Source organism: Amphiura filiformis, chromosome 3 (genome assembly GCF_039555335.1).
Source record: "Amphiura filiformis chromosome 3, Afil_fr2py, whole genome shotgun sequence".
Taxonomy (NCBI): Eukaryota; Metazoa; Echinodermata; class Ophiuroidea; order Amphilepidida; family Amphiuridae; genus Amphiura; species Amphiura filiformis.
Window position 1 is genome coordinate 7,637,095 of NC_092630.1, and position 16,998 is coordinate 7,654,092.

At 36.9% G+C, this 16,998-nt stretch overlaps 1 protein-coding gene across 1 annotated transcript; it reads right to left on the reverse strand.

Moving 5' to 3' along the window:
* Window positions 1-4,645: 4,645 nt before the first annotated feature.
* On the reverse strand, window positions 4,646-14,444 carry LOC140147947 (patched domain-containing protein 3-like). The gene is made up of 3 exons (XM_072169740.1): window positions 14,200-14,444; window positions 8,439-9,542; window positions 4,646-6,884 (listed from the first exon to the last, which is right to left on the reverse strand). Exons 2-3 carry the CDS (start codon window positions 9,430-9,432, stop codon window positions 5,233-5,235), a joined length of 2,646 nt encoding a protein of 881 aa, XP_072025841.1. The 5' UTR covers window positions 9,433-9,542; window positions 14,200-14,444; the 3' UTR covers window positions 4,646-5,232.
* Window positions 14,445-16,998: the final 2,554 nt, after the last annotated feature.

A 16,998-nucleotide genomic window follows, 5' to 3' on the forward strand; every position in this document is an offset into this window, starting at 1 on the left:
CAATTTTTTTATGACCCATATCACAGGCTAAATTTTTTTTACAACCCTCACCTATCTTGGGTTGAAAATTTGTATGACTCCCTTCAGCCCGCACAGTCTGAAGACAAATTATTCATTGTTGGAGCTGAAGACACAGAGCACACAAAATCTTCGATTGAAAGTATAAGGAAACCGCGCACCAAAAATTTGATTGCAAGTGTAAAGAACCCTTTTTTTGCATTATATAATTAAAGATTTTGCATTACATAACTAACGATTTTGCATTATAACTAAAAATTGTGCACACATTTTGATTGCAAGTTAAAAGAATGCACACATAGCACACAAAAATGTTGATTCATCAGGCCTTAATAATTTCATAACCCCCCTTTATGTTTGGTGTAAAAATTATACCCCCCAATTTTTGATATAAAGTAGGGTTGATAATGACAACTCATTCCTTTTCAAGTATAATGAAAGACCCGGGTGAAAGACAAAAGATAAAAAGACTTGTTTGCGTCTGACGTCACTGTCAATCAAATTCTCTACGATCCTTGATTGGCTAATAGCGCGTATAAGGAAGGTCGATTCATCTGATTGGTGCCGATCGGAGAAAAGGAATAGCAGTGAATGGCGAAAAATTCGAAAAATTACGTACTCTTACAAGGCAAAAAGCAACTTTTCTAGACATTGTTGACATGGTGCCTTCACCAAAGAAAGTTTCCTAGTATAAAGACCTAACTTTTGAGATGGTTTGTATGTTTAAGGTGCAAAATTAACAATAAGGCGCCCGGTTTTACCGCCGTGTTCAGCAACTCATATCATCACGACACTTACAAACCGCGCTCGGAGTTTGATTGACATATGACGTCAGACGCAAACTAGTCTTTTGTTCTTTGTCTTTCATTATAAGTACGTCGTCTGCTAGCGTGTCTGAGCATGGTTTCCGAATTTGACTTCCTTGCCATCATCTAGTTCCTCCTTATCCCGGATCCCGGGGACTAATAACAAACAGGATCTGGCCTGTACCAATATCAACAGTAGATAGCTACTTCATCAATACCAATGTTAGCAGTAGATACAGTTTGATCAGCTCGTGACATCTCGCTAGAAGTGCTACAAATTATGAATTGAAGTCCTGTATTTTGTTTACTTTCTTTAACACGCAAAATATCGACCAGGCAAATCAACTATATTATTCTTAACGTAAGTCTACTTTTCGGCGTTATGATAAAGCCTAATGATTCCCGCCGATTACGAAGATGATCAAAGTGGGCTTCCTCATTAATACCAATATCAATAGCCGTTAACTACATCATCAATACAAATATCAGCAGTAGGTGGCTACTTCATCAATACCAATATCAGCAACAGATAGCTACTTCATCAACACCAATAGACGGCTACTTCATCAATACCAATATCCACAGTGCGGTTACTTCATCAATGCCAATATCAGCAGTAGATACCTAGTACTTCATCAATACAAATATCAACATTAGATGGCTACTTCATCAACACCAATATCAGCAGTTGATAGCTACTTCATCAATACCAATGTCAGCAGTAGATAGCTACTTCATCAATACCAATATCAGCAGTAAGTGGCTACACCATCAATATCAATATCAGCAGCAGATAACTACTTTAACAATACCAATATCCGTAGCGTGGCTACTTCATCAATGCCAATATCAGCAGTTCTGTAGATACCTTCTTCATCAATTCAAAAATCAGCAGTAGATGGCTACTTCATCAACACCAATATCAGCAGTAGATAACTATAGGCCTAATAATATCAGCTGATATCAGTTGTAGATAACTACTTCATCAATGCCAATATGATGGCAATATCAGCAATGCGGCTACTTCATCAATACCAATATCAGCAGCAGATAGCTACTTATCAGATTTTATTACATTAATACTGCACCTGAGGCGTTCATAATGTTACATGTAGTTCATATATTATTCTGGTGTTAAGATCATAATTTGGAAGGAAAAAGTTAGGGCGTCCTCCTCAGCAAATGTTACAATATTAATTATTGCTTTAAATTCAATTCATATTTTGTCACAATTATTGTGAATGCATTGGTAACAACAGCAGGTAATAAGCATGATGATTTTAGACAATCACATTTTATTTGTGTATTCATTTGGCATTTTATGCAAAATACATATGAAACTTTATCTATCAACCACATTAAAACCACCAAACATCAGGAAAACCCGGAGAAATACATATATTAATTTTATAATTTTATATTAATAAATCAGTATATTTGTATTGATTTAACAAATTTTATGTAAAATACATTATAATGAAACCTTATTAATTAACAACATTAAAACCATCAAACATACAGGAAATACATATTGACTTGATATTTTTTTTTACACTCAGGTGCAAATCGGTCTACATGTATGGATTTCACCAAGCATTTAATTTTTTGAAATTCGCAATGTTATACACATTTTATGGCAAATGATTAAAAATTGATATTTTTGATATTTAACAGTACTCGAAGTAAACTTTATAAATCTGATGATTTATACTTAAAGTGCATGTATAGGTGGGATGAAAAGCCACCGATCAATTGAAAATTTTGACCTTTCGTATTGAAGATATGGATTTTTCCCCCAAAACACCAAAAATAAGGTCTTTGGGTGAAAAAATACGTATCTTCAATATGAAAGGTCAAATTTTTCAATTCTCGCTATTCACAATAAGGGCGCCGCCAGCGGTTTGCGCAATTCAGCATCGAAGTGGTTACGTAATTATCTTGGTTACCGGATCACGCTATTTTGATATGCCTTCGAGTGCCATACACTTTGTGTGGTGATCGTTTCGATCGTGGTTCAATACTCAAGAGCGTGATCCTGTTGACATAGTAACATTACGTAACTTCGATACTGAATACGAATATTACCATGCTATTACATAGGAACACGTGACCCAAAGACCCTTATTGTGAATAGCGAGAATTGATCGTCGGCTTTTCCTCCCAGCTACATACACTTTAAGAATATATCATTAGAGTTATAAAATTTACATCGAGAACCATTATATATCAAAAATGTGAAAATATCAAATTTTAATAATCTGTCATAAAATTTGTATTATATCCTGGATTTCAAAAAATGAAAATTATTTGATATCAGAAAGACATTCTTCGTATTCATAATGCAATTCGATATGTCTGCTGTGTCTCACAAGTGTTCAATCGGGTTGAGGTCTGGGCTGATGGCATGCCATTCCATTAACTCTACAGTACTTCCATATTATGTAGGTAGTCATTGACTACCCTGGCTCTATGGGGGCGAGCGTTTTCATCTTGGATGATTGCATTAGGTCCGAGATGGTGAAGATATTGGATTGCAACTTGCTGCACAGAATAGTGGTCAATTTGGCACATTCCGTTTGAGACCCACTACATTCACAAGACGTGTACATGTACAAGGCGTTGTACATGAGAATAAAGTAGCTATACATTGATATGCAACACTATATGAACACGTCACAAATAATCTGAATTATAGACGAATCCAATTTCACGCATTCCTACACCTCAATGGCAGCCATAGCTGGGTCCCCCTTAGATCTATCCCACCTAAAATGTGAAATGACGTGGCCTTGGCGGGGATATTAAACTGCATTCCATCACCCGTGTTACACGTAGACAAAAGAATGATGAAAGTTTACAACACAATACAATTCAACATCGATTTTTAAGCGGACTTAAAGCCATATTATAACATTTGCTGAGGAAGACGCCCTCACTGAATTTTTAAAATTCCTTTTTTACACGATTAAATTGTACTTTATTAAACCAATATACCCTGCAAAAATCAAAACTATAGGTGCTGTAGTTTTGTCAAAATCCGAGATTTTGAATAAAACGCCGAACCGGCGCTTTATTATTACGATGGAATTATTAGTCGAACGCATACACGATGACGTTCATAACACACAGTACCGGTACGTACACGGCGTGCGGGACGGTGATATATGCAACAAAGGGTCGTACTACAACATGACCGAAGGAGTGGTACGTATTGGCGACATGTGCGCTGGTAGTAAATTTGCAATTTTCTTTGCTTTGCCGTAGTTGTTCGGCTCAAAAATAAAAGGGATATATCTGACAGTAAAAGCTAACATTTTATGGCAAAGAAATGCTAATCTATTTTGTTTGAAAATGTTATAATATGGCTTTAATCCACCAAATTGGGCAATAACAACACCAGTTTGGTGCAGACGGGACCCAGTAATGGCCGACTGATTTGTGACCATCATTTGGCTGGTTGGATTCGTCTATAGATGCTTGGAAAAACTTTCCAAACTTTTGTTGAGCAGTTTAAAACAAATACTACATGGTATTATCAGGGAAATAGTGTCACTATTTTCCCCTGGGAACTGGCTACAGGCCTACCTCTTTCGGGTTCAGGTGGTAGACAATATTTGTCTTTCTGCACATGTAGACTTGAAATAGAAGATCCTGTGCCGGTTTTATTCTGCCCACAATTTTTTGGGCCCATTTTAACATTAGATTACAGATTTTCGCGTGCATTCGTCCTGGTAAAGTTATTTTTAGTACGTGTCCGACGGTGGGACAATTTAGAATTTGCTCTCCTCCCACTCCGGCTAGGTGCCCCGGGTCCCGCCCCGGGTACACCCCTAACTGGATTTAATCTATTTTGCTGCAATGCTTGATGAATCGGATTTTTAAGAACTTCGAACACTGATAGTTTTGATTTAAAGGCCCATTCAGTGATTTGCTCATCCGGACGATCGTAAAAATCATCAAAATTCAGATTTTGGTACCTTTGTCATTGTTATAGATGTGCTAACATAGCCTGCGAGTGGTTCAGCCGAAAGCCGAGTATTTAAGACAAAATAAGACATTTTACACGAATCTGTAATTTAGATACTGACAGTATCTAAATTAGGTTCATGTATTTGAATGGGGCTTCAACTTTGTCAGTACTGCCGTTTTCTTCTTTTTTTTTGCCAAATTTGTCATTTCAAAATTCCAAATGACAATTTGAATGACTTATCCTTCACTTTTAAGCAATTTATATGTTTTCACACTTGCGCTGGGATCACTGAATGGGTCTTTAATGCAACATCTCTGCCGGTCATCTTCAAACAATGGCGAAGTCAGCCGATGATGCGAGAAATCATGTAAGCTATTAGAACGTACCGATGTGGGTAATGCCATCAAATTGTTTTAGCCTCTATTTACACAAATTGATTTATTGCTCTTGAAGATTGAATACTGGGTTATCAGTTGAGGGTAATTCCTGTTCTTGGTCATATGCATTCGCCTTCTTATCCTGTTTTTGGCAAGGATTTTTGATCGGTACAAACAACATAAGAAACACAGGCAAGAAAACGAGGCCATGTGTAGCACCTATGCTGACAACAAGCACCATTGTACTGAAGAAAGTACGATAGATGTAAGAAAAGCTTCCTGATAAGACACTGACTGCTAAAATAGTCGATGTTGCTCCTTGAAGAGTTGGCGCACCAAGGGAGTAGAGTGCGAAGATGGATCGCTGTCGTCGAGTTTTGGCTGATGACGATACAAACGCATAAGTGATGTGAGCCGAGTAATCTACGCTGAAACCTAATGCCAGAATAAGACTTAATAATGAAATACTGTCCAGAACGATATTCCAGATCGCCATATACCCTATTATACCTATTAGGGTAGAAACGAGGGCCAAAGTTACAATGATGGAACATACCGGGTGTGGAATTAACAACAATGAAATGACGAACATTGCTGCAATACCAATACCAAGTGTTTGAATTGTAATTGGTCGAATAGCGACAAGTTGCTCCATTACCCAAATAGCATAGCCATTGAATGTTATAAGTTCTAGACTAGAATCGTCCACAATGTTTCGAATTTCTACAAACATATCCCTCGTTTGTACGGTTGTAGCCAAATTCTTGCCGATTACATAAAATCTTGAGCTTATTATGGAGCTATTAGTCGAGTCGAAGATGATATCAGGAACAAATTGTTCAAACACTGGAATACTGAGAAATTGTTCTCTAAGAACTTGCAAAAACGTTTCCTTAGATGGGTTGGTAATGCCGAGGAAATTTAAAAACTTCAAGTATTCTCTAAGCCATGATATACTGAGTGAAGAGTTGTGGAAGTATTTGCTGTCTTCAAGTTTCGCCATTGTGTTTTCTAATTCCTCCTGTATGTCAGGGTCCCAATACGACAGTTCCTCAGTGGCTACTATTGACATATCTGGGCCGTACACTTTGAAGTAAGACTCCTCAACTCCATAATATTCATTTAGATACGAGTTATCGACGCCGATTGTACTAAAATCGAAACCTTCCTCCAAAGTTGTAAAACCCCAAATTCCAACCCCAAGATAGCCGAAATATAGAATGAGTACTACAACTACAGATACCCAATGCGTGATGAAGGGACCGTAGTATTTCTTAAAGAAGATCATCACCCCTGTGTCGGATAATTTGCCATCAGCTTGCTCATCCACAGGTGTGTCAGATGACCCACCAGCGCAAAATATGTAATAACATTTAGAAGGTGCATTTTTCTTGGGCAAAACTTTTTGCAACGTGATTGCATGTCGATTCTTCTCCTCTCGATACCCAATAAACACCATGCAAGCAGCAAAGAATGTGATCATGTAGATATATGCAAAAATAACAGAGACTGCAGCGTACATACACATGAGACGAATGGAGTAAAACTGTGATACGCATCCTATGCTGAATGCTAGAATATCTGTAATGGTAGTAATGGTGATCGACAAGGCTGCTTCTTCGAAGGCGTCTTTCATGCGCTCTTTGGTAGTTTTGTAAGCACTTGTTAGACGCCAAGCGGACATCATAACAAACATATCGTCAACACCAATTCCTGAAAGAGAAGCATAAGTGAGATCATTAAGAGCTGTTATATACTGCGCCAATAAAGTATCCTTACACTTGGAAAAATATTCACAATTTCCAAACTGAACAATATTGGGGGAAATTTGTTTTCTTAACAGATGCACTATCTAATGCTGCACATCATGACACCACATTGAATCCAATGTGACTTCAAGAAGCAAAGTTACAAGCATTTGATTAGACAAAGGTCCAGTTTTAAAAGTGACAAACTGGCCTATTCAAAACTCCACAGACTAGACATCTGGTTTGAGAGTGGTGAATGGCTAATTTATGCGTTTGGCTTTAATTTAAAACAAAAGGAACAAAAGAAAACTGAAATAAAAGAAGTGACAAATAAAATGAAAGTTATGAAAAGTACAGAGAAGTAAAAACTGAAATAAAAACTGCTTGAAATAACGCTTCATTGAAGAAATTGTGTTGTCTCTTTGTTGCGCTTGTTGGAATCTTTTTGCGCTTTGTATAGGCCAGTTTGTCACTTTTAAAACTGGACCTTCGCCTATTCAATTTCTTGTAACTTTACTTCTTGAGGTCACATTGGATTCAATGTGGTGTCATAATGTGCAGGATTAGATAGTGCATCTATTAAAAAACAAATTTCCCCAATATTGTTCAGTTTTGAAATTGTGATTATTTTTCCAAGTGTAAGGATACTTTATTGGCGCAGTATATGTATGAAGTATTTACCCTTTTGGACACGCGACAGAATAACTACCCTTTAGTCACTCACCATATAGAATGAATATCGCTACTGTGGATGGAATGAACGGTCAGTTTGCATGACACTTACAAGGCGTTCGAAATGTCAAGTCGCAATCCTTCCAAATTTCCGAGCAGAGTAGAATATGGAGTTCATATACACACCTTGTTTTTGAAATATGGAGTTCATATACACACCATTGTTTTTGAAAAAACAATACCTTAATCTCTCACACAGGGGTTGTGGATTTCAAATGGAATCGCCAATTTATAGGTAACCATTTGAAATTCACACTCCCTCTGTGGAAGGCTAAGGTCATGTATTTCAACTGGAATATTCCATTCCAGTCTGTTAGTTTTCTTCTGTTGTCTGCCAAGCAGTATGTTGACCTTGAAAAGGGCCCATAGATGAGCACATCATTCAGATATTGGGGTATAAAATTCAAGTTGCTCCAATTTTACCCTGACATAATCTAATGTTATATAAATTCTAAAGTCCCATTTGCGCGTGGGACCTACAGGTTATATTCTTTTAGCAGTTAAGCTCAATTCGCTTCGATTTTCGTAAAAATAAGGTCGTGATGTGCTGTTACTTGATTATGTTTGGTTAACCCCATGAGAACTACCTGCCGATTGGCCAAAATGAATATTGTGTCCAATTTTGAACCAATCAAGGAGTGTCTTAATAAGATCATCTGCAAATGCAAGTTTGACCATACATTGTAAATAGTTTAAAGCCTAATCATAAATTGAAACGAACATTTCAAGTTATCAACCAATCAGAAATGCTGTTATTTTACCAGTAGTGTCCAGGGGGTTAACTTACCAAAAATCAAAAAGGTTACAGCGCCAGCTACAGTTGCATATGGTATTCCAATAAAACTGAACAATCCAAAGGTGCTTGCCAGTGCCAATCCCGCAGTAAGCACCCCTAGGCAAGCCAAGATTGGTTTGGTTCGAACCCAATCAAATGAAAAAGCAGAAAGCACAGAAAATGTTACAATTATAACGCCAACTTCGACGACCAATTCGAAGGTTATCGAGGAAGATTCGTCAATTTCTAATTCAAATGAGTGCGATATTTGTCGGTAAACAGTTACTTCGTCTGTTTCGAAATCTTCCAGAGTACGTAGGAATTGCTTCTCCCATAGGAATCCCTTTTCAAGTTCGTCATCGGTGTTGTATCTCAAGTTATATACGAGTTGCATGGCTGAGGCATTCATAATACGACCATCCGCTGTCAAGGATACGCCTCCAAGTTGCGTTCCTATGAAAAGTATCTCACCAGTTGGTAAGGAATACACAGGGTATGTTAACGGAGTGGATACAACATTTTCCGCAGTGTAATTTAGGAGAACAAGGAGCTCATTTTCGAGGCATTCGTTTTTCCATTGAATACACAAATCGCTAAATCGGTAACTTTCACCATCAAGCGTAAATGTTACATTCGTAATCGTGTCATGCAATCGTAGAACTTCATTCAATACTTGGACAGTGAGGACATTATTGCCTATATTGGGTGATATTATCACATGTCCCCAAATGCCTACTCTGGTTTTATGTCTTGCTAACATATCTTCGTCGACAGCGTTCGAGTAAACATCTTCGATATAAGCACGGTTTCGGCGTGAATAAGTTCTATCAGGGCCATACAGAGTCTCTGGGTCACTTTCTTTGCTGAAATGCGTGAAGAGTCCAACTGATAGACCAGCAGTTATCAAAATTGGGACGATGAAAAATGGCCAAGGTTGTTTGGCAACCACTCCTCCATAGCGATAAAATAACCACTTCAAAGCTTTTTCAATGCAGTCGAATTTCATGTTGAACCCCTTAGTTATTCAAGTGAAGTTGCGCGGGTCGTTTTTGGTCTTGTAGGCCTTCTGCACAACAACCAAGAATTGGACTGGTACCAACTCGTTTTGAGCAATACCTGTGGATGAATGAAACAAAATAAACTGTTACAAAATTCGTCTTTTGATAGGTATCAAATGATTCAGTGGTTTTGGTACTGCCGATGTTGTTATTGATAAAAAAAACCTATTGGGCTGACATTGGTATTGATATCAGAAAGTGCACACACCACTAAATAGAAATTCGCTGATACCCTTGGGGAATTGACATGTTACTTCAAGTAATATATTCTAGATTTCAACTAAAAGTCAACCTCATACGGGTAACCCCATTTTAAATTCACACTCCCTATGCTGAGGATTAAGGTCACATCTGCCATAGTGTGTGGACACTATGGCATAGCTCATTATAACTGCAATATTGGTATTGATGAAGTGGCTATCTTCTACTGATAACTGGAATAGGCCATTATCAAAACTGAATAGTACACGGTATATCATCATTTTATAGGTCACCATCGGTGATAAAAGCTGATGTTATGGTGGCATCGGTGAAAAATATGGTCACAAATTCAATCGCAAAGATAGCCCTATCCCTTTCCTATCATGTCAAGTGTTAACCACCAGGGAATTCATTTGCCTGCGTGCCATATTCAGAGATAGGCATATTATATTATTAAAGAAACATTTGCCTGAAAGCATGTTGAACTGCTCCACTGCAATATTGGTATTGATGAAGTGGCTATCTTCTACTGATATTGGTATTGTTGAAGAAATTTAAAGGTTGTGAATCCTTTGAGTGAGATGGTGGTTGACGATCAATTGTGAACGAATGCAACGACGCAATGCACTCAATCATGTCAATACAGAATAGCTACTTCATCAATAGCAATATAAGCAGTAGATAGCTACTTCATCAATACCAATATCCACAGTAGATAGCTACTCCATTATTACCATGCATCAGCAGTAGATAGCTACTTCATCAATACATTAGATACACTAGATATATTAGTTTACTTTATCAATACCAATACAAAAGCAGTAAGTCGCTACTTCTTTAATACCAGTCCCATCAGATGATAACTACTTCATCAATATCAACAATATATCAGCAGCAAATACTAGTTACTTCATCACTACCAAGCAATATCGGCAGTAGATAGCTACTTTATCACTACCAATATCAGTAGTAGATAGCTACTTCTTTTAATACCAATATCAAAAGTAGATAGCTATACTTCATCAATACCAATATCGTCACTAGAAAGTTGCTTCATCAATACCAATATCAGCAGTAGATGGCTACTTCATCAACACCAATATCAGCAGTAGACGGTTACTTCATCAATACCAATATCAGCAGTAGATACCTACTTCATCAATACCAATATCAGCAGTAGGTATACCTACTTCATCAATACCAATATCAGCAGTAGATAGTTACTTCATCAATACCAATATCAGCAGTAAATACCTACTTCATCAATACCAATATCAGCAGTAGGTATACCTACTTCATCAATACCAATATCAGCAGTAGATAGTTACTTCATCAATACCAATATCAGCAGTAGATAACTACTTCATCAATACCAATATCAGCATTAGATAGTTACTTCATCAATACCAATGCAATATCAGCAGTAAAACGCTACTTCTTTAATACCAGTCCCACCAGATGATAACTACTACCAATATCAGCAGTAGATAGTTACTTTATCAATACCAATATCAGCAGTAGATACCTACTTCATCAATACCAATATCAGCAGTAGATACCTATTTCACGAATACCAATATCAGCAGTAGATACCTACTTCATCAATACCAATATCAGCAGTAGATACCTATTTCACGAATACCAATATCAGCAGTAGATAACTACTTCATCAATACCAATATCAGCAGTAGATAGCTACTTCATCAATACCAATGCAATATCAACAGTAAGTCGCTACTTCTTTAATACCAGTCCCACCAGATGATAACTACTTCATCAATATCAAAAATATCAGCAGCAAATACAAGTTACTTCATCACTACCAAGCAATATCGGCAGTAGATAACTTCTTCATCAATACCAATATCAGCAGTAGATAGTTACTTCATCAATACCAATATCATCATTAGATAGTCACTTCATCAATACCAATATCAGCAGTAAATCGCTACTTTTTATGACAGCAGAAAATGTCTACTTCATCAATGACAATATCAGCAGCAAATACTAGTTACTTCATCACTACCAATATCAGCAGTAGATAACTACTTCATCAATACCAATATTATCATTAGATAGTCACCTCATCAATACCAATATCAGCAGTAAATCGCTACTTTTTATGACAGCAGAAGATGCCTACTTCATGAATGACAATATCAGCAGCAAATACTAGTTACTTCATCACTACCAATATCAGCAGTAGATCAGCAGTAGATAACTACTTCATCAATACCAATATTATCATTAGATAGTTACTTCATCAGTACCAATATCAGCATTATATAGCTACTTCATCATGTTCATCAATACCAATATCAGCAAATGATATCTTCTGCATCAGTACAATATAAGCAGTAGAAAACTAAGTTCCACAATTTCAATATCAGTAGTATTTTCATCATACCAATAGCATAGTAGATTCGAGTATCAGGAACAGAATAGCTACATATCATAAATACCATATTCGCAGCTACAAACTAATGTTATTTCATGAAAAAAAGTCATGAAACATGTTTTGTTGTCTTCAAAGCAACATTGGAAATTTTTGACACATTTTAAAAGGTTAAAGGTTCTGCGTAGTGTGAGCCCAGGCGCGCGGGCGGGCGGGCGGATTTTTTTTTTTTTGAAGACACAAAATGTTTTTTTTTGGGGGGGGGGGCTTTTTTTAACTTTCAACCGTGAAAGATCTTAGTATTTAGCTCTAGCTAGGTCCAGAGATACTCCAAATCTGAAAAAAAAATTGAATTTTACTTATTTTTATATAAAAAAAAAAGAAGAAAAAAAAATATTGGTCAGGCCTTAATCTGAGAGGAGCGGGCGGTGGAGGACAAACAAACAACTTTTTTGGGGGGCCCCATCAATTGATAACGATACTTGTTCAAAAATGTGACGTGCCATGTCAAAAGGAAACACTTTTGGGCAGGTTATCTAATTGAGGTTTTTACATATCTTGAATATAGAGATATTTTGCTCCACAACGTGCTTTCCCCAATGAAATCGGACATTGCTAAGCGAAGATAATTGAGTCCGTAAGTTATGGTATTATAAAATTGGAAATTGAGATATCGACCTTTACAAATATTATTGACAATGTTGAGAGTAGGAATTACCTTGAAAAATATCTCACAAAATACAAGATGCCAGCTTATATTCCTGTCTGAAACTATCAGACAATATTTTAAACATTAATAACATCAGAAATTCGCAACAAACCTAAATTGTGAAAAAATCACCCCGGACAGATTTTTGGCTATTTCTCTATTTACGATACTGGCCAAAAGTGTCTCCTTTTGACATGGCACGTCACAAAAAAAAAAAGTTACTCCAAACAGTTGTGGAACGTATAATAAGTACACTTGAGTTCATTCTTTTCTAGTTCTGCATGGTTGTTTCCATGGAGCGGTTGTTTCTATTAACATACGCCCCTCTGGAATCCCGGGCTGGAATCACACTGTACATACTCTGGATCAGGCCTTGAAAAATCTAATAAGCTTAATTGGACAGACTGAGTAATTACGTAATTTTATGTAATAAAATCATAGTAGGCCTATGCCCTGAATATTTTATTATTTATCTGCCACGCCGCAGCTGATGTTTTAGCATGTTTAGTCGGCATATACTACATGTAGTGAAGGATCACTGTTGCCTTTCTGATGGGTGTGTGTGATGGGTGTGTGTGGGGTGGGGGTGGTGTGCTGGAAGAGTGGGTTTTGTTTGCCCCAAAAAAGAAAATTTCATAATCGTCCTGCTATATAGTCTGTATACCTTCCTTGAGTCAGTAATTTAGATATTGTTTTTTGTTGTATTTCTAAATGTAATGATGAGAAGTATAATTATAAAAGTGTACATTTTCAGAAAGGAAATGATGCAAGGAATCCAACTAGCATTACAGATTTCAACAACAATAAGGCTATTTAAACAGTTTTTGAGAAAATCTCAATATTTGATTTCGTTTTAGGCTCTACTGACTCGAGGAAGGTAGGCCTATGTATATAGATCCAATAATTGGAACTCACGGCTCCGACCGTGAGCAAGTCCTCAAACGTTCGAAATTTGTAGTTACTACAACTAGTAGGCCTATGTATACGGACGATAAACATGATAAACACACAATTTCACCTATATTTTGGGCTAATATTAACATTGAAAATAGGCCTTAATACGCCATGCCACTGATAATTTAATACTTTGATCCCTCCCAACCTCCAAAGGATTTTTATAAAGCACAGTGTAACACTATCTATCAATATCTCATCTATCAATAATATAGATAAATAAATAAATAAATAAATAAATAAATAAATAAATAAATAAATAAATAAATAAATAAATAAATAAATAAATAAATAAATAAATAAATAAATAAATAAATAAATAAATAAATAAATAAATAAATAAATAAATAAAAATAAATAATGATATTAAATCCTGGACCGTCGTAGATTCTATATACGTGTACATGAGGAAGTGATATAGGCCTACATACATGTAGGCCTACATGATGTACTTACCATTAAAATGAGGCGAGAGTGTACAGCTAAGATGTCAGTGTGCTCATCAGTGTTCCAGATGGTTCTGTTCTCATGTAAAATGGTAAAGCGATTGGTTAGTCTGTTTTACATTCACCATTTCATATTTTCAGCCGAAAAGAATTTAGGGTTGTAATAACAGACCCTCTGTTTACAGCACTTTTGGCCCGACTTTTGGGTTTGGTCACTGTGGTTTCTTGAATTGGATGATTGACCTGAAAATGATGTCATCGAATGCTATTGTGTGCGGATTTCATTAAGATGGTAGGCCTAATTGATTTTATCCATTTTATTTACATAATGATCATGAATTCAATGACGTCATTCGACGATTCCAACAGCTCGAGGACCTTCACGTTCACAATAAAATGAATCGATCGGAAAAAACTTACGAAGAACTGATTTTTGAATACGTATTACGTTAAAATGAAGACTAAGCTACGCTCAGTTATTTTTCTTTTCAGTAATTTATATGAACTTTTGTTTTAGGGCTAATTAATTTGGTTTTGTTGATTTAGTAGGCCTACTATTAGTCTACTAGCTTCTATCATGGGTCATCGCTAGCAACTAGTACAATGCATCACATCGAACTCACAAAAAATCCGTGATATAAAGCTACTACTCAGTTTTCCGTTTTCTACTTTTGAAATTCCGTTTTGTGTTACTTTCCGTTTTCTTGTGGCTTTCCGTGTTTTGTACGTTTTACCATGTTTTTTCCATTTAACAAGCAGTTTAAAACTTTACCGCACTTTTTACACGTTTATTTTATTGAAAACAACAGCAGCCGCACATTTCTTCTTTGTATTGTATTCACCTTTTTCAATTATTTCATGTTTCCAACTACATGAAATCTTATTTTCGTTTTCTACCTGGAGGTTTCGTGAAATTCACCCGTTTTCGGTATCACGGAAAACTTGTGGCTCTATTATATGAGGGCGGTCAGAACAAGGTATCATGCAATGAATTTGGTCTCATTTGAAAGCTTGTTCCTTCAAAATATTACTACAAAAGGACGTATTCGGTTTTTGCATCATGTTATATCGACAGACACTCATGAAGCTATACCTCCTACCTCCTTGAATTCACAGCAGAATGAGCAGCGTGGCACACTGGATAAGGTCTTTGCCTTTGGTGCGAGAGGTCCCGGGTTCAATTCCCCCCCCCTCTCCCCGTGGTTCATCTGGTAATGGCGGGCAGATGATCCATGATAAGGGACCGTTCACAAACACTTGTAAGGGGGGGGGGCCTGATGCAAAAAATTTTATCGCAAAATTTTTTCGGGGCCCCCCCTTTACAGACCTCGAAAATTTCAGGGCCCCCCTTTACATGAAAATTATCGGTCAACCCCATAGAAAAGCATATAAACTCAATTTTCCCAGAAAAATTTGTGGCCATATTTTTCAGGGCCCCCCCCCCCCCTTATAGGAGGGTCAAAAATTTTCAGGGCCCCCCCCCCCTTTTGCATCAGGCCCCCCCTTACAAGTGTTTGTGAACGGTCCCTAAAAGACCTCGTTTACAGGCGGTTCCGATTGTCGGCTAGGGCTACACTAAAAATACCCCGACCAGCTATCTACGGCGACCCCATTCGTTCACCAGGTTTCGTCAGCGTATAGATTTCAGCTGTTAATGCCTAGATATGCCCGACATTCATCATGGAAAGTTCCTTCCAGCGGTAACTCAAATGAAATGTTACAATGTACAGTTGTTATAAAATGATCATGAGGTCCTTGATATTCAACAGCAACAAAATGGTCCTCAGAGTTCAAGGATGAGATGAGCGTCCTTGAAGATACGGGTCCAAAAGACTTGCAGACGTCACCACTGACGAAATAAGTGCTGGTACAGTGGCATTGATAATGAATAAAGAACAGAACAAGAAAGATGAGATAGTCACAAAATAGGACAATTCTGGTAAAAGTGTTTTCAACATAAATCTATTATTTAATATTTAGGTATCATATACTTCTAGCGAGGTTCCAGAATCTTCATGCACAAAATTGATACCAGTTGACATAATCAGGACCACGCCTTCTATGCACTTAAAATTAGACACTGGCTACTGCAGCTTTTGTTGTTATATCTGATATGTCTATTATCTAAACTAGGAAGTTTTCCTGAATACCCTGTGACCTGCGGACACAATCTATTTCTAAGCACTTTTATTTTTGCGTATAAGCCTATAAAAATTACCTTTGACCCTAAGGGTTTCCAGAGGTTGGTAATCTTTGTGCCCGATTCAAAAATTTATTACGATATCAGTAAGCTAGCTTATGCCTAATTTGGTGCTTTTGTCGATACATATGTAAGTGAATGACTATTCTGAATAAAATCAATTCTGCTCCAACAACCCCCCCCCCCAACATGATATACCATTTCCTAACAACAGTAACCGAAATGGTAACTGATTTTATTCCTTTTTATTTTTTATATGAAACCAATCCTCTCGCATCCCATGCAGTACGATTTTACACCTTTCTCACTGCAATAAATATGCTTTACATTTTCTATAATCTTTCTTTGCTTATAAATTATATATGCTATTAAAATGTGAAGTAGCCTACATCACATCAAAGCTCCCACTGGGCGCCCCATTCTTTTTTTAAGGAATTTTTATTACGGACTTTAGCAATGTACATGCATGAACGAGCTAGGAAGCCCAAAAATATAAAGCGTATAGCCTATTTAATTTGCCTATCAGTTGAATAACCACGATAAACAACGAACGGATATGCATGCCGGGTATGCATGCTGACCTTCAATGCAGCAACACATGCTTTACTT

What these genes read in the sequence shown, in the direction of transcription:
- LOC140147947 (XM_072169740.1), bottom strand. Translation starts at nt 9,432, where the DNA reads ATGAAATTCGACTGCATTGAAAAAGCTTTGAAGTGGTTATTTTATCGC. An exon ending in TGTAACCTTTTTGATTTTTG is followed by an intron (nt 6,885 to 8,438) that starts GTAAGTTAACCC and finishes CTTCTCTTTCAG; the next exon opens with GAATTGGTGTTGACGATATG.